Source organism: Astyanax mexicanus, chromosome 18 (assembly GCF_023375975.1).
Source record: "Astyanax mexicanus isolate ESR-SI-001 chromosome 18, AstMex3_surface, whole genome shotgun sequence".
NCBI classification, from domain to species: Eukaryota; Metazoa; Chordata; class Actinopteri; order Characiformes; family Acestrorhamphidae; genus Astyanax; species Astyanax mexicanus.
This window is the reverse complement of record NC_064425.1, coordinates 12,683,615-12,702,748: the sequence shown is the minus strand read 5'-3', so window position 1 is coordinate 12,702,748 and position 19,134 is coordinate 12,683,615. Positions and strand designations below refer to the sequence as shown.

Genomic DNA, 19,134 nt, shown 5'->3' with positions numbered 1-19,134 from the left:
GCGTCACGGAGGCACTGCTGGGATTACATTATAAACAGGTCAGTTAGCGCGCTGCTAACCTCAGGATGTTTATAACTACGGAGTTTAGTGGACACACCACGGCTGCAAGGTTAGACTGTTGAAGGCTACTGAAGACTACTAAAGCAGGCAACGCAGCGTAAGCAAAAAAAAAAAAAAAACCACACACACCAAAATACAAGTTAAGATAAAATATGAAAACGAACATAATAAAGCATAAATAATTAAATTGAATTGCGGGCCAGATGTATGTTTATTTTGTTAACCCGTGAGGGGCCGTATGAAACCGCGTCGCGGGCCGCTACTTTGAGACCCCTGCTGTAGACCATTAACCCTCAGAACTGTCTATGAACCTGCTGATGTGACTGCTCATATTTCGCATATGTAAATAAAGATAATGAACTTTCATAGCGGAGACGTCCTTAATCCTGATTTTACAAGGACAAGTAGTAGGACGTTTTTTAAAATGAAGTGAAAAATAGTGAGAAAACATCCGAATGTCTAGATAATCCCTGTTCTTTTCAGCGTTTTTGAGTGGTATGGCGTTTCCGTGTGGACGGAGATATTTTTTGAAAACGCTGCGCGTGTGGATGAACATATTTTTAAAAACGGAGGCAAAAACTTCCGTATTTAAAAATATCCGGATACGTGTGGACGGGGCCTAAGCCTAACCCTGAAACCTAACTATATACTAACCCTAGCAACCCTACAGTTACACCACCAAAGGATCTTCCAATCCTGTAATACAGTGGATAACACCACTACCTTCCAGTGAGCTACCACATCATATGGGAGACTGTGGTTCAATTCCCGGTGCGGGTGACTAGTTTGTGAGTCCAAACCCAACTGTAAACTATAATCCTACCATAAAACATAATGCAAAATTACAGATGTTGGAAAACTTACTTGCAATAGATAGGTTTCACCACATGGTGGTGCTATTTTTTATTTTAATTTTTTTTTCAGTAAATAGTTCAACTTTAAATGTCTAGAGATAGATAGACATTGTTACTGTTAAAATGCATTTTCCAATAAAGGGAGTATTGGCAGAACTGGTTATAATTTTTATGTTAAGGCGGCGGGAGGTGGTGTCTGCAGCTGCTGAAAGTAACTAATAAAGTAACTTGTAAAGTAACTTAGTTACTTTTAAAATCAATTAATCCATAAAGTAACTAAGTTACTTTTTAAAGGAGTAATCAGTAATCAGTAATCGGATTACTTTTTTAAAGTAACTATACCATCACTGGTGACTATTGTGCTGCACCAGTTAAGAGTCCAAAACCAACTGTAAACTATAATCCTACCATAAAACATAATGCAACATGGAAAACTTACTTGCAATAGATAGGTTTCACCACATGGTGGTGCTCAAAGACTTTGACAAAAATGTGAAAAAAAAAATGCTTCTAAATCTAAATTCTTGTTTTATGTATAAATTCAAATTTGTACATTTTTACAAATCTGTCTTGCACTAATTCTAACCCACACCCAGCCCTGATACTATTCTTCTTTTCAGTTTGTTCTAAGCCTCAATATTATCACTTTCCTCCTCTTTATCTCTCTCTCTCTCTCTCTCTCTCTCTCTCTTTCTCTCTCTCTCTCTCTCTCTCTCTCACTCTCCCTCACACACACATTCACTAAATTAAAGCATTGATGCAAAAACAAAGGGGAAATAAGAGGAATAGAATCTGAAGATTTATTGTTTATAATAAAATTCTCTCATATATTAGTGTTTATATTTCAATCACAGCAGTGTGCACACATCATTTACACTTTTTTACATACAATTTACAATTACATAAACACCTGCACATAATAATAATAATAATAATAATAATAATAATAATAATAATAATAATAATAATAATAATAATTATAATAAATAGAAGAAATGATCAAGCTGATGATGCTCTTCCTTAAAACTCTTTATAACGTCAGTCATCAGTGTCACTTTTACGCTGACAATGAGTATTTAAGCAGTTGTTTGATGTGAAAACAGCAGGTATGTAATGATGGATAGAAGAAATGATAAAAGGCTTGTGGTAGATTTTAGCCTACATTACATCCATGTGCCATGTGTGAGTTCACCATCTGTGGACACTTTTACTTTTACTTCTCGTCATGGAAAATAGGTACAGAACAAGTCAAGACTGTTATGTAAGAGTTTTGGCGTTTTGGTCTGTTTTACTTTGTTTCGGTTCTGCTGGATGTTCTTTTAAAGATAGAACAAGAGTATGAAGTTTATTGTTTGACACTTCCATGTACTGAACTCTCATGATTGAACTATACGTCTCCTTTGCAGCATTTACCCCGGCGTCCAAAGGTCTCTCTGGTCAGTTCTCTCAGTTGTATTTGTGTATTTTTAACAGTTTAAAGAGTAACCCATTCCTATCACACCTCAGCTACGTCAGTTAGCTAGTTAGCATTGTGGTTGTTGAGTTATAATGTTGATAATTCTAATAAATGAAGATCAGAATCTATATGAGGATTGTAGAGCACAATCCAATGTGTTTGAACGCCTGAAATTGTTGTTTGTTCACTGTATAAGTAATGTACGCAAGGTGTCTGGAGGTTAACTGAGCTAGCTAGGCTACATGCTGTAGGTAGCTGGTGTCTGTAGCAGAGTGCTTAGCAGAACAGTAGCAATGGTTTTTGACCTGAGAGACACGAATGAGAGAAACGAGTGAAGCAGAACAGTGTGAAACATGGTGCAGTGAGAGGTAACCAGAGGTCTTCAAGGCTCATTAGGATCTGAAGCATCCAGAGCATGAAGACACTCTCCTCGAGTCCATTTTTGGTGAGACGATGTCTCGCACCTCCGCCTGGATCAGATCACTTTCATTCGCCAGAATGTGCTTCACTAGACAGTCAGCAGCTTCATCTATATTAATGTTCTCCTAACAGAGAGGGAGTGGTAGAGGAGAGGGTTAGGCTTAGAGTGCATTATTAATATTCATAACTTCAGTGCATATATAACAGTACTTACATTTAGAGTGTCTTAACAAATTCTGTTTTGTATTGTGTGTTTAAATTCTATTTAGACTGTACTCTGTCGTCTGCCTCTTTTCTGTCTTTAGTTTACACTCTGACTCTGTTTAGATTCTGTTTTGACCCTGTTCTGACTTTATTTTGCGTTCAGATTCAGTTTTGTCTTCAGACTCTGTTCTTTTGAACTCAATTTTGACTCTTCTGTGTTCAGGTTTAACTCTTACTCTTTTCTGTCTTCAGACACTGTTCTGACTTTGTCCTGTGTAAGGTTCCATTCTGACTCTGTTCTGACTTTAGGTTTTATTCTGACTCTGTCCTGTCTTCAAGTTTCTCTCTGACTCTGCTCTGTCTTTAGAGTGTGTTCTATCTCTGTTCTGTATTTAGGTTCCATTCTGACTCTAGTCCGTCTTAATGCTCTGTTCTATTTATTTTTTTATCTTCAGGTTCCATTCTGACTCTGTTATGTCTTCAGATTGCTTTCTGACTACATTCTGTCTTAAGATGCTGTTCTGACTCTGATTATTCAGGTTCCACTCTGACACAGTTCTGGCTTCAAGCTTAACTTGCTATTGTAGTTAAATAGCTCATTTAGTGCATATTAATAAACACTGTTGTTTTAAAATAGTATATGATTAGTAATTATTTTGTTTTGCCCTTATTGTAAACCCAAGAGTCAGCTGTAGCTAACTCAGCCATCACTGGTTATTTGACCAGCTCTGTACTGAGGGTGCTGAAGTTACCTTTGCAGATGTTTCGAACCAGCCGAGGAAGCCGTTCTCCCGGCAGAACCGCTCCATCTGGATTCCGTTGTTGGTGAGAACATCGCTGCCCTGGTCACACTTGTTAGCGAGGAGTACAGTGGGCACCTGCTTCCCACTGGATTGGCTGAGCTTAGCATCCAGATCCTCCTTCCACTTTGTTACGGCCTCAAAGGTGGATGGACGCGTCACGTCAAAAACAATAAAGGCACCCATGGCCTCACGGTAATAAACACGGGTCATGTTCCCGAAGCGCTCCTGACCTGTAGAGAAAAACACAGGAACCGAACATTAGGGACCTTCTGCAATCATTCAGGACCTTGTTGCAACATGACTTGTGTCAATGTTTTAATGTTTAGTTTTTGGAATGTTACTTTTAATGTTTCCATATGGTTAGTATTTGACTTGATTTGAGAACGTCATGTGAGAAAAGTTCTAACAACATATCACAGATTTTTATACATTATTTCTGTGCTTCAACCAGCAAAGTGCACAACACTGAGCCTTGCTTTACATCAGGACTGAAGGGAAAATTGAGCTGTAATTAACAATAACAATCACATCCACTGTAGTAGAAATGGAGCAGCTTTCATTGAATGTCTGTGTGGAACTGTGGAGTTAATTCTGATAAGTGGAAGATGGACGCATGCCCAGCGCTTAGGCTAATAGTCTAATGATATTAATAACAGAATAATGAAACTGCCACCTCATTAAAACTGGGAGGAATGTTTCAAGTAGCTTTTATATAATCTCCTGAGCACAGGGCTTTACTGCGACAGTCTCATACTGCAGTATGTGTTCTGACAGATTTCCAGAAGATCTGTTCCATCATCCAAAGGCAGAGACAAGGTCATACAGTCTGTTTCATATCCTGTGGATCTGATAACCAGCAGTAACACAGAATCGATTCATGTTCTGGCAAATAATCACCAGTTATTGCAACAGTTACATGTCTGAGTTATTGGATCAAAACAAAAACAACAACAAAAAAAACAAACCAACCAATCAAGACACAACAGATAAGTTCATGTATTATCACCTACCAAAGATTCCTATCAGTACTGAACCACAGACCCTACTGACCTGACAGAACCACATCTAGTCTAAGGAGCCCCAGACCCTACTGACCCTGAGAAACTACTAAATATACTGAGAAATCACAGATTGTATTGATCCAGATTAAAACACAGACCAGAGTAATCATGAAGAAACACAGACCCTACCGATCAAAAGGAACCACAGACCCCACTGAACCTGAGAATCTATTACTGTATATCAACTGAGTCTGAGGAATCACAGATTCTACTGAACCTGAGGTACCACAGACCCTACTTACCCTGAGGAACCACAGACCCTACTGACCCTGTCAATCAACAGACCCTACTGAACCTGAGAATCTATTAAATTGAGTCTGAGAAACCACAGACTCTACTGAGCCTGAGAAACCACAGACCTTATTGAGTTTGAGGAACCACAGACTCCACTGACCTTGAGAAAACACAATCCCTACTGAACCCGAGAATCTATTAAATTGAGTCTGAGGAACCACAGTCTCTACCTAAGGAACTTTAGGAAACAGAGTTGACGGAACCACAAACACAAGTAACCCTTAAGGAACTGCTGACGCCACTCATTGTAAGAAATCACTGACCCTACTAAGCCTGAGGAACGACTAAACCTACTGATTATAAAGAACATTTTGTCCTTTCCTTGGATTACTGCAATTGTTTATTGGCATCCACCTGTAGGTCTAGATCCAGGTATTCAATGTCCTCAGATATGAAGGCTTGAAACAGTCCATGATCTCGGTTTAGATTTAAGAGCAACCATACATTTGCAGTTTACAGCCTTTCACTAGAAACCAGGTCTCCCACTGTCTCTGTTTTAACAACTCTTCTTTTTGTTGAGCCATTGTTCAGACCAACTCTCCCTCATATCTGTCCATCGAGTTTAAACTGAATCAGAGAAGCTAGAAGTGTGAAATCTCTCTCCAGTATGAATACTCTCAGTCAGAGCAGATCCCCTTTTCAGTGATGATCCTGTTTCCAGTGTGAATATTATGTCTCTAGTATGGATTCATTATCTTGAGTGTAAATCCTTTATATTCAGTGTGAATCCTCTTTCCAATGTGAATCCTCTTTCTCCAGTGTGAATACTTTACATCCAATGTGTATCCTCTCTGTCCAGTGTAAATCTTCTCTCTAGTGTAAATGTGTAAATCATCTGTCCAGTGTGAAACATCTTCCAGTGTGAATTATTTCTTTCCAATATAAATTATCTTTCTCCAGTGTAAATCATTTATTTCCAGTGTGAATGCTCTCTCTTCAGTGTTTATTATTTCTTTCCAGTGTAATTTTTCTTTTTCCAGTGTAAACGTCTCTCTAGTGTGATTCCTCTTTCCATGTGAATCATTTATCTCCGGTGTGAATCATCTCACTCCAGTGTGAATTATTTCTTTCCAGTGTGAATCCTCTCTTCATGCGAATCATTATTTTCCAGTGTGAATACTCTCTTCATGTGAATCATTTCTCTCCAGTGTAAATCCTCTCTCTATTTGAATAATTTCTCTTCAGTGTGTATCCTCCACATTTATCTCCAGTGTGAATCATTTCTCTCTAGTGTAAATAATTTCTCAAGTGTGGAGCCATTTGTTTTGAAGGCCCTAAAATAGAGCCTTGAGGGACTCCAAAAGATCAAAGTAAATTACAATTATTACTGCATTAGAATTTATACAGGACAAATAAACGAAAGGTTTGAGGGGTTAATATAATTACATATTTAAGTAACACAGAGTTACGAAAACACCTCTCTGTACAGATATCTCTCTCATCCTCTCACTCTCCATTGGAAATTTCCCTCACATGAACAAGAGACACATGACCTCACTCAGACTGTGTGTGTGTGTGTGTGTGTGGCTCAGGCACCCGCGAGGCAGAGAGAGAGACTGAAAGAATTCTCACATGAAGCTTCACTAGAACCACATTCATAAAGACACAGAGTGTATTACAATGTGCAAAAATATTCACTATAACTGAACCACAAGTGCTCTAATGAGTACACAAGTTACTAAGGGTTCTAATAAGCACACTAGTGAAAACACAAGATATTACATGTTCTAGTGAATACACAGGAGAGTACACAGGAGAGTTCTAGTGAGTACACAAGTGAGTATACAGGTTTGTGTTCAAGTGTTCCTAAGCGTTCTAGTGAGTACAGTGGTGAGTAAACAAAATTCTAAGTGTTGTAGTGAATACACAAGTAAGTACACAAGTTACTATGTTTTCTACTGAATACACTATTGAAGAAACCATTCACTATGGGTATGTGTTGCATCCACTAGTGTGAACAAATGTTATCATGTGTTCTAGTGACTACACTAGTACACAAGCCACTAGATGTTCTTGTGAGTGCACTAATGAGTACATACATTTCAAGGTGTTGTAGTGAGTGCACAACAGAGAACACAAGTCACTAAGTGATCTAGTAAGTGTTTGTGGTGAATCATGGTCACACAGATAGCAATACAGCCAGTGGCACAGTGACATTGCTGTAGTGATGCTGTGACAGTGATGCAGCAATACATCAGTACATCTCACTGCTTCACTATAACACAGTGGTGAAGTGATACAGAGACAACAATACAGTAAAGCACAGTTATGTACTTTAGATTTCTGTAAATAATTGAAATTAGAAATCGAGCAGCAGTTTTAGGGATCTTATTGGGAGGAAAACACTGTGCTGACAGGTGGTCAGTGATTATCATAGTCGGTGATGATAGGTGACTGTCAAGGATTAGTATTGCTCAGTGATTAATAGTGAACAGTGATTACCAGCATTCAGTGATTACTGATGGTCTGTGATTCTTGTTTGTCAAAAATAATTTGTTGTCACTGCTGGTCAGTGATTATCAGTGGTCAGTAATTTTCTGTGATTGGTTTAGGTCAGTGGTTATTAATATTCAGTGGTGGCAAATGATTATTAGGCATTCCTGGCACTCAATAATTATCAGTGACTAGCGGAGGTCAGTTATTACCGGTGGTCAGTAATTTTCTGTGATTAGTCAAGATAATTAATTATTTATGGTCAGTGATGGTAAAGGATTTTCACGCATTACTGGTGTTCAGTGGGCGGTGATTTTCTGTGATTAGTGGAGATCCATTATTATTGGTGGTCAGTGATTTCCTGCGATTATGGTAAATACTACCAGGCATTACTTCTTGTCAGTGATTAGTGGAGGTCAGTGATTATTGATGGTCAGTAATTATTGATGATCAGTGATTATAAGGGATTATCAGCCATTACTTGTGGTCGGTAATAAACAGTTGTCAGTGATTCAATGATTGTCGGTGGTAATTAATGGTAAAAAGATTACTGGTGGTCAGTTATTATCAGTGTTATTAGTGGATGTCTGTGATTATTATTGGTCAGTGATTGTCAGCGATTAGTGGATGCCAGTGATTATCAGTGGTCAGTGGATGTCAGTGATTATCACTGGTCAGTGATTGTCAATGACTAGTGGATATCAGTGATTATCAGTGTTCAATGATTGTCAGTGACTAGTTGATGTCAGTGATTATCAGTGGTCAGTGATTAGTGGAGGTAAGGGATTACCAGGCATTACTGGTGTTCAGTAATTGTCAGTGATTAGTGGATGTCATTGATTAGTGGATGGTCAGTGATGGTAAGAGTTTATCAGTGATTAGTCAGGGTTGGTCAGTGATTGGTGGATGTCAGTGATTAGTGGATGTCAGTGATTAGTGGATGGTCAGTGATGGTAAGAGTTGATCAGTGATTATTCAGTGATGGTAAGAGATTATCAGTGGTCAGTGGATGTCTGTGATTATCAGTGGTCAGTCAGTGATTACCTGCAATGTCCCACAGCTGTAGTCGGACGGTCTCCTGGTCCAGGTTCAGCACTTTGAGGGCGAAGTCCACTCCGATGGTGGCTCTGTAGTTGGGGGAGAAGTTGTGGTGAACGTAGCGTTTGATGATGCTGCTCTTGCCGACCCCGAGGTCCCCGATCACCAGAATTTTGTAGAGATGTTCTTTCTGCTGCAGCGCCGGCCGGTGTTGGTGCTGCATGGTCGATGCTGCCGGACGCTGAATTGAAAGCAGAAAGGAAAGCAGGAGCGAGGATCTGTCTGGAACGCCCAGTGCTGGAACGGGACGGGCGGAGGAGGGCGGAGGAGGGGCGAGCTACAAACTTGTGACTAGAGAAAGAGGCACAAGACCGAGGTCAAAAGGACACATGCTTCTGACCACATTCAACCCCTATGCACCAGAGAGGTTCTGGCATACAGTCAAAACTACCAAGCACAGAAACATGCATAATAGTTACCATAATATTAATAAGAAAAAGAAGATATTTAATCCTAAATTATTAACGTTACAATGGATTCAAATCGTTTAATATCATTCTTTACACCCCACCAGGGCCATTTCAGGGCATTTTGTGGCCCTGTTCGTGTTTTTTAAGCAAGCAGGTAGCAAGTTCTCTTACTGCTGTTTTTTCCCTTTCCTTTCTCTTCTAAAACATACTCCAAATTATTATGCAAGTGAAATTTTTTTCTAAGATGTTCCTAAACGGTGAATGCAAATGAGTCAGTATAATTTTTAAGTCATGACCCATTAAGTAGAAATTCAATTTTATTGAACAAGCCTCCGAATGATAGTATTTGAAGTATTTTTTTTTATAAATAACTCAAAGGGCACTGTTCCAAATTATTGTGCAGGCTACAGGTTAAGCAATATGGGAAAGAAAAAGGATCTTTCTGCTGCTGAAAAACATGAACTAGAGCAGTGCCTTGGACAAAGGTATGAAAACATTACATATTTCAGAAAAACTGAAGTAGATTCTGTAGAGATTTGTGGCTAATTCAGAGCACATAGAAGACATTAGAAATAAAAAAGAAAAAGAAAAACTATTTATTACATAGCAATAAAATGTGTGTGAACTAAATTAAATCCTTTCTATTACTACATAATAAAAAAAAAAGTTATCTATGCACAAAAAAAATGGTCAAAGTTTAGCAGGCAAAAAACATGTCACTAAATACTTTTTACAGGAAACAGAACTCTGAACTACTCTAACAAAGTATTTTCACTACTACTCCTCAGCTTTGAGGCACAATCCATTAACAGACAAACCCACACAGATCACTTTAAAAAACTTTTATTTTATTGGACATTTGAAAAACAAAACAAAAATACATTAGCTACACATTAAAAGTGTAAAAGTTGGGAATCTAAAAAAAAAATCTACTGCTGAAAAGGCAGATCGGCATGTGCAAAACATTTACAAAAGGCAAAGTGAACCCAAAAGACTGCGAAAAACATCTGATCTCTAAACAGAACCCGAAACCTGAGAAACTTTAGAAACCCTTCAGAAAGTGTTCAACGGCTGTGGAAAAAGCAGTGACTGAACACCAGCAGATATACCAATAAAAAAAAATCCCTTTTTAATCTCTCCTTACTGTTAAACATTGTAAACTGCTAAACAGAACTTCAGATGCAAATCTGAGACCTGGATTAATTGAGATCCTAACGACCATCTATATAAAACTAAACTTGTCCTCCTAAACGCTCTGCAGCTCTCTAAAGCTCAGCTTTATTAAGGAATTTATTTATTTATTTTTCCCTTAAAACTGAGGGTCCAGGTTAGCAGACCCCCCTCCTGACTCATCACACAGGCACTAAGCAAATTTAAGCAACAGTGCAGAGAAAAATCAAAATCAATGTATTCTTATTCTAACTCTCTCAATTAGCCGAGTTGAGCTCTGTGTTTGAAGTTTGCTTCTTTAGCTTTAGCACTGGGGCTATGAGGCTAATGTTGCTGACAAGGGATGGAATCCAACAATTAGCATGATGCTAACTGCATGTGATTTAATAAAAGTTTTTCCACCTAAAAACGTGTTAGGAGAAAAACATGGAGCTTTTTTTTTTTTAAACCTCTACTAGACTGATTACATGTCTAAACATCCCAAAAACAATATACACAGAGCCATGAAGCCAAAAAGGAGCAAATTTCAGACAGACACCCATCAAGTGGTGCCAATCCCTTCACAGCTGAGCGATTGGCGTAGCAGCAACGGCAATGCTCTCGATAGCGCACTCGTCAGTCCCGCGACGGATCCGGAAGTAGCCGTTCTCACCCCACCCGGACCCCCAGCTGTTCTTGACGATCCAGTACTTCTCGCCCGTCTTGTGGCAGCGGCCGTATCCCACCAGCAGCACGGCGTGGTTGGTGAGCTCGAAGGGGTTGAGGACGTCCCTCAGGCCGGTGTGATGGTAAATCCCCTCCTTGTAGTTCATGAAGTCGGGGTAGACCTCCAGAGCCACGCCCATTGGGCCGTCCCTCACCAGCTCCAGCATCATCGCCGTCTCACTGCAGCCCCCGTAGAACCCGCCTACGTAGTGGTAGTCTGAGGTGTAGTAGCGGAGACACTTGGCCGGAACGTTACACGGGGAATCTTTAGCTGTGTACGGGAAACAGCTCTCCTCCACGATTCCAAAATCCTGCACATATTTTCCAATCAGGTACGGGAAACCTCCGTCACAACCTGGAGATAAAAAGTACACAATGTTAAATTGAAAGGGTAACTAAACCCTCTGATTTTACCTGACTACACCATGAGCTTAAATTTTAAAAATGCTTTAAAAAAAAAAGGGGACAACCAATTTGGGAGTGACTGATACATCACTGGGTGATGTATGGGTTTAGGAGTGGGGCAGAAGGGAGAGCTGATTGGGCTGAGCAGTGTGCCTCTGATAGTGGTGAGACCCAGATGGTTAGATGTCAGCAGGGGGGTTGGCGGTATTATTGAAAGAGTGATTTGCTTATTGTTCATTTTCACCTATAGCACTGTTGAACTTGTGAGGGCGCTGCAGAGACAGAAATTGCTGCAATAAAACCATTTTTTTAAAGTAATGAAACATACCAGTCCTGTTTAAAATTTTTGTAAACATTTGTTTACAAAAATGTTAAACAGGACTGGTATGTTTCATTACTTTTTCCATTACTGTTTTAGAGTTTACTGGCTCTTTAACGTATACAGTGCCTGTCTGTATAAGTTGTAAGGTGTTTTCTTGTGAGGGTGGTTAAACAATATCTAGAATGCTCGATGCAAGGCCACGGTAATGATAAGAGTTTGAGCAAGGTCCAATAGTGGGTGCATTTAATATTCCTCAAGGCTAATATTACTGGTAATTATTGTGACCACCTGCATCTGGCTAAAAATGTCCATGCCATTAGACACACACACTTTCTACAGGCCAGCGTAGCATTCATTCGCTTCCATGGCTCATTGCAAAAGTCATGGGACATTACTGTGATTCTAGTGACTACAATAATGTCTTAGAACTCAAAGATCATCCTGTGCCATGACTTTTGGTGTTTGTGTTACCTTGTGAGTACTCTGAGCAGGAGACGACCTGTTGAGGGCTGAAAACAGGTGTGCGTGTGTTGTTGGTTAGGATTCGAACTCGAGCCTCCAGCATCCCCATTGTTGCAAAAGAGTAACAACTTCCACATGATGCTGCACAAACAAAAAACACAAAAACACTAGAGCAAAAAAAATAATTTAAAATTAAATTTTAAGATTTAATAAACTATTAAAGACAATATAGGTTTACATTTGAGGTTTTAAGGTGACAATCTGAAAAATAAAGTGGTATTCATATTTTTGCAAGACATTCAAATGGCCATGTCTGTGTTGTCATCTGGTTCCATTCATCACCACTGTGATAAAAAATATTGATGGTCATTTTCTCCACAGAAAACCACAACTTCACACCAAGCCTCCCCTTCACACACTGACTAATAAATGTACGTAGTTTCCTCCTCCTTGCTCAAGTCCCGCCCCCTCACTTCCTACACTTCATTTAGAGGTTATTGAAAAGCCGATTGGAGCTGTGCCTAAAGCTTTCTCAGCCCACCTACATGGTACAGACTGTCAGCAACCGGCCAAGCCACCCCCGCAGTTCACATCAGACAGAAAGACAGAGACACAGACAGAGACAGACAAACAGAGACAGAGACCTTGATTGCGGACAGGGCTGACGTAATTGACTCCATTCACGTTTCTCCAGTCCCAGCGCTCTGGAAGGCCAGCAGCCATCTTCAGAGTCTCTGCAGTAACGGGGGCGGGACGTACACGCCTGCAGAACAGAGACAGTAGAGTGAACCATTTTTCAGCACCTCCAGGAACTACTTCAAGACGCTGGGAAAATTATTCCAGGTGACTACCTCAAAGACACAGATTAAAATGCAGATCTGTCATTAAACATAAATGTGATACTTAAAAGAATCTAAAATTTAAGACATATTCTGGTTTAACACTGGTTAAACAACTAAATAATTCTGCATGTGTTCTTGTATAGCTTTAATATATAGTCAATATTAAATTTACAATATTTAAAAATCATTAAAAAAAATAAAGAAAACCCAGTGAATGAGAAGAAGAGTGTCCAAACTTTTGACTGGTACTGTATGTGTGAATGTTACACATACTGTGGGGTGCGGGACGAGAGCCCTCCTGCCCTCAGTAGCAGCTCCTGGGTTGTGAGGGTCTGGTGTTCGCTGTAGACTGCAGCTCTCCATGACTTCTGAACAGAGTTGATCTTATTCACAAAGTCTGTGTTCTCTTTATACATCTGCACATACCTACACAAAAAAGCAAAATATCATAATATTCATCATCATAATCATCAAAACGTGTATCTGAAGCATCAGGAAAAACATCAAAAGATGTGATAAGTATCTCCATTCATTACTATGTAGGTAGAAGTACAGATACTAGGGTTTAAAATACTTCTATAGAAATTTAAGGATCAACTTAAGTTTTTTACTCTTTAAGTAAAAGTGTAAAAGTACTGGTTTCAAAACTACTTACAGTATAAAAGTAAAAGTAATATAAGTAGGGGGAGCCATTAAGGACAAAAAAGGTTAGGCCACACCACAGGATCCTATAATGCACTACCTGCCTCCCACCAAAACACCTTTTTCTAAAAGCCATTTTATTTGGATTTATCTGGATAGGGGTTTTATTGAATGATGAGAAGCTGAAATACAAACAAGCTGAAATGAAATAGGAGTAACAAGAATATTTTTAAAATGTAAGGAGTAGAAATTTTAGATAATTGTGTAAAAATGTAAAAACTCTAGTAAAGTATAGATAACCAAGAATTCTACATAAGTAAGGTAACTAAGTATGCATACACTTTTAATTACTTAAAATTAAGGACTAAAAGTACTTGTTTTAAAACTACTTAGAGTAAAAAGCATATTTAAAAACACTATACTTCTACCTACAGAGTAATGAATAAGAATACCTTTGTCTGAATATTTAATGTTGCATATATGTTGCAAAAATCTACAAAAATGTTTAACACGTACGGATTGTATGAGAGGGCATGGGGAGGATTGATGCTGGATTTGGGCTTGAGAGATTGCACCTTCTTTCCTGTAAAACACGCCCAGTTCCTCCCCAGAACATCATGAACCCAACCAGGCAGTGTCTGATCACAGTAACTGGTGACCACTGAGCCCTGCTGAGAGTACTGAGAGAGAGAGAGAGACACCAAGAGAGAGAAAAATGAAGGTTACAGCAGCGTAGAGCACTCTCTGAATTTTCTGTAGTGTATTACACTCAGACGTACTAAACCCGGAGGAGAGAATTGAGAAGGTCTTTCCTCAGGAAGGAAGTGGTTTGGTTAGAAATTCTCTGTTAAGTTGATTCTGCGATTAGCTCATGCTGTAGATGCTTGTTAGTTTCTCACTATGTTGAGATGAAGGCCCTTTTTACTCAGGCCTACACAGCTCAAATGCTGTATCTGCATCTACTGGAGTATTATTTTTACTTTACTATTGTACTAAAATGCTGTATCAGTATCTACTTTTCTCCAACTTCCACTTTTACTTCACCACATATTTTGGATGAGTTTAATACTTTTACTCTGATACATTGTTTATTTGTTGCATTGCTACTCGTTAAAATTATGTTAGAAATCATTATAAACCCACATTATCATTAAAATACTGTAACCATGTTTGATACAGCTGCTCATCATTGAGTAAATCAACAGATCTTATAAGAAGACCTCGCTGCTCTCATTTTGACTTTTAGTCTGAGAACTTTCCACTGATTTCTGCAATAACTACATATAACATTACTGTACTACTCAATACTCAAGTACAAAACATGTTGAATACTTTAGTCCTTCCACTTAAGTGTGGAACTCAAAGAACACCAACTTCTACTGAACTCACTTTTTTAATAGGCAGAGTACTTGTACTCTTACTCAAGTCTGATGTGCAAGAGTGAATGCGAGTGTGTCAATAAGTATAGCCATGTAGACGGCAGCAGGACGGCATGTGATCAGAGCTGTTCAGCTCTGCTGATGGACACTAAAAGTTCACCACACTGATTGTTATTCTTCAGTTACAAAGGTTTGACGGGTGTGTTTGAGTTGGAGACCTCTCTTAGAGCAGACCTGAAGCCACAGTTTACCAAAAACAGGATTATAAAGAGCCATTAAAAATGAAAAAATAAAAGTTAACTGTGAGGAAAGGAATTTTCCATGCCATTAATTCTCCACAGAAAGATCAGCAAAGCAGGAATAAGGAAGCAGACAGAAAGCTGACAGTCACACATCACGAGAGTCAGCAGGAATCAAAATAAGAAGGAACTCAAAAACTGCAGTCACCAGCTGACCTTGAAGAAGCCAAACCACTTGTAGTCATTCAGAACCACCTCGAATCCCTGATTGTAGATCAGTGTGAAGAACCCAGTGTGGCCCAGGTCATCCACAGCAACTGAGAGCTTCTGCAGGGTCACTGTGACAGTCTTCACAGCAGGACCTACAGGACACACAATGGATATTTTTACCACCACATAATCATAATCATAACACAGTAACAGTCAAAAGTTTGGACACACCCCTTCTCTGAATCAATCTGTTCTATGATTTTTTTTTTACAATGTAAAATGTAATATTTAGTAAACAAAAAGTGTTAATCCAGTATATTTTATACTTTAGATTATACTAAGTAGCACATTTAGCTTTAAGGAGGTGCTGAACAACCGTTGCTGCTTTTTCTTTATGCTGTAAAGCCCCAGCTCATCCCAAACCACCATTTCAGTTAATCAGGTGTAGATAAGGGGATTGCGGAGGAGAAAAACTTTCACTGTTTAATATGCAATTCCATACATGACCCTCAATTGGTTCCATGTCTTTAATGTTAATAAACACTGCAGAAAATAAATTAAAGAAATGAAGTAAAACACTAAAATAGAAGGTGGGAGTGTCCAAAATGTTGATAAATAATAACAATGATACTTTGTATACTACCATATAATAAATTATTAATTTGTTACATGGTCTTTTTATAAAGCATGCAAAGAAAAGAGCATTTATTCTAAATACGTTTTAAATTTGACCTTTAAAACTACTTTAAACTAAAATAAATTAAACTCGAGACACAAATCTGAACGTTTCACTTTTACGTTAAACGAAACTTTAAGGGAGATTCCATCGTTCTCTTCCTTTTTTGAACTTGTAGTTTTTAGGGTTCATACACTTCAGCACAATCAACGCTAAAAGAGCGGCGCAAGGACTACAACTCCCGAGATGCACCACGCGGTCAGCTGACTAACCGGAGACACTGCGGCTAAAAGGGGAAGCGTGCTAGAGAAGGACAGTCTGGAAGGTTAAACGAATAAAACTGCGAATAATCCGGTTGATTACACAGAAAACCGGATTAACCGTATTAATAATTTGAGTTCTAATATGTGTATTTTCCACCAGTTAAGAAAGTGAACGTAGCTTGTTGTTGGATCTCTTATACCGCCTTAAATGCTAAAAATAGTAAAGCTGTGGTTGAGGCGGAACTGCTTGAGTTGCAGGGCAGTTTTAAGGTGGAACGGGAAATTCAAACATTGTGCTCAATGCTTAATAACTACTTAGCCATTTAGTTGACATAAGACATACGTAGCTTAAACAAATAATTTGTGTTCGAATTTTTTTTCAGGCAGAAAGAGGTGAAGTTAGCGTGTTCCATGTTTTTCGTTCTACCTTAAATACTAAAAGTGGTAAAGCAACAGGAGCAAAACTTGAAGCAGAACTGCTTGAGTTGCAGTGCAGTTTTAAGGTGGAACGGAAAACGCATATATTGTTCAGTGATGAATATGTAGCCGTTTAGTTAGTGTAAGAAATATATAGCTTTACACACACACACGCACACTTGGCCTTCGTTAGCCCCCTGAGCTCACCTGGAGCAGTGCAGTTGATGCTGCTGCCCTGTCCCACGTTGGACACCTGGAACACCCAGGTGCCCAGCAGCTCCTCATAGGTGCAGTTTGCAGGTGTGTCCGCGCGCGAGACCCCAGCCCACAGCGCGAGCACAAGCGCCAGCACTGATACCTGCTGCATTATATCTCACGCATGCACTGACTCCCAGACTGAGCTCAAACACACACTCAGGACACCAGCGCAAACTGCTCGCTCACTCTTTCACACTCACACTTATACACACTCATCCAGCAGCCTCTGAACTTTCCGCTCTTATCATATGATTCAATCACGTGATGAGCTGGTCATGTGATGAGATTAATCACGAGAAGGACAGACAGAGACAGGTGCTGTGATTTGAGTCTTTTTAAACTTTTACTTCTCCTTCTCTTCTAGCCCTGAAGCAGGTGGATGAATCGAGGAAATAAAAAAATAAGAATATCATTGAACAGTTACTTTATTTCAATAATTCAATTTAAAATGTTAAACTCGTATATTATATAGATGTATTACACACCCATATAAATGTATTATTTTAAGCGTTTATTTCTTTTAGTAATGAAAACCCAAAAATCAGTGTCTCAGAAAATTTGAATATTACATTAGCCCAATTGGTACTTTTGGCAGGGTGGGCAGTGTGCTGCAGTCTGCTGGAAAATGAAATCCGCTTCTCCATTAAAGTTGTCTCCATTAAAGTTGACCTTGGACTTGATATAACACAGTGGTCCAACAGACAGTCCAAGCTGCTTGAGGTCTAGTGTGAAGTTTCCACAATCAGTGATGGTTTGGAGAGCCAAGGGATGACGGATTTCGGCACAACACAAGTTCTTTAACTATTATAAAGGAAAATCATGAAAGTTGTTAGGGGTATGCAAACTATTTCATACCAGTGTATGTCACAATACCACCTTAACAACCAGCACCTATATCACATCTATAATTATTTATTTATGTTTTTATCTATGTATTTAATATTTTTTTTTTTTTTTTTTTACAAAATGTAATACTGTGTTAAATGTAGAGTTCCTCGTATGGAGCCGCAGAGGAGCACTAAGAGATCTACACACACACACACACACACACAGTTCCCTTCAAATGACACGCTGCGTTAACCAATTTTGACACCACTCGTTAACCAATCAGCACGCTCAGATCGGTGTGACAAAGACAAGTGATATCTACAGCCACCGTGACTCACTATCTCACTCTCTTTATCTCTCTCTCTCTCTCTCTCTCTATTCCTCTCCACCCCGAGGGCCGACAGCCCATAATAATAACACGTCAGGGGCGGAATGGAGAGGATTTAGTCATTAGGATGTATTTATAATGCATATCATTACAGTCTGAGAGAGAGCCATAGACTGTGTGTGTGTGTGTGTGTGTTGATACAAATACTGGTGGTTTATATAACTGATGTAAATAAATGGATCAGTGTGTAGGAGGGGGGTGCAGTTAAAGGGGGAGGGGGGTGAACTGTAACACTGGATATTTCATCTAGTTCAACTGGTATGTTCCCATAGCAACACTATCTACCAGTACTCCCAGTAGTGGGACGGAGATTTCTCCAGATTTTCCCTACACACCCCGGAGGATTTTGTAGGGCAGCAGTGTGTGTGTGTGTATGTGTGTGTTTTCATGGTGAATGTGTTTGAGGACTGATTGATGTTAATACGATGTAGTTGAGTTTGATGGGGTAGATATGTGCTGTTAATAAATATGGTGTAAAATTAATTTACAGTGTTTGACAGCATTTTTAATAATGGTTTCTGTTGTGCAAAGTGAAAGTCATTTATATATAGATGGGTGATTTTCTGAATTGGTCCCCCACCCTAATGAAGAATAATGAAGTGATCCAAACTATGAAGGAACACAAGGAAAAATATAGCCGCAAGCGGCAATCATCGGGTTCAAGCACCATGGCACAATGGGGCCTACTAGGGCATAGGATGGTGATGTGTAAGAAGGTCTAATATAATTGGAGACACTCTCATATTTATAGTTTATCAAAAGTCTTTAACCTGCTATTAATGTTGAGCAGAGTCTTTTCAACATGATCACATACAAATCTATTGATGTTTGTAGG

General features: G+C 39.1%; 2 protein-coding genes across 2 annotated transcripts; both read right to left on the bottom strand.

The window, feature by feature from the left end:
- Positions 1–1,708: 1,708 nt before the first annotated feature.
- Positions 1,709–8,895, bottom strand: rab38a (RAB38a, member RAS oncogene family). Its single transcript, XM_007248601.4, has 3 exons — positions 8,630–8,895; positions 3,747–4,027; positions 1,709–2,915 (listed from the first exon to the last, which is right to left on the bottom strand). The coding sequence occupies exons 1-3, from the start codon at positions 8,844–8,846 to the stop codon at positions 2,763–2,765; spliced, it is 651 nt and encodes a 216-aa protein (XP_007248663.1). The 5' UTR covers positions 8,847–8,895; the 3' UTR covers positions 1,709–2,762.
- A 1,025-nt stretch (positions 8,896–9,920) lies between these two features.
- On the bottom strand, positions 9,921–17,320 carry ctsc (cathepsin C). The gene is made up of 7 exons (XM_007248600.4): positions 17,033–17,320; positions 15,476–15,621; positions 14,158–14,321; positions 13,273–13,425; positions 12,802–12,920; positions 12,167–12,298; positions 9,921–11,323 (listed from the first exon to the last, which is right to left on the bottom strand). The coding sequence occupies exons 1-7, from the start codon at positions 17,190–17,192 to the stop codon at positions 10,824–10,826; spliced, it is 1,374 nt and encodes a 457-aa protein (XP_007248662.3). The 5' UTR covers positions 17,193–17,320; the 3' UTR covers positions 9,921–10,823.
- Between the last annotated feature and the right edge of the window lie 1,814 nt (positions 17,321–19,134).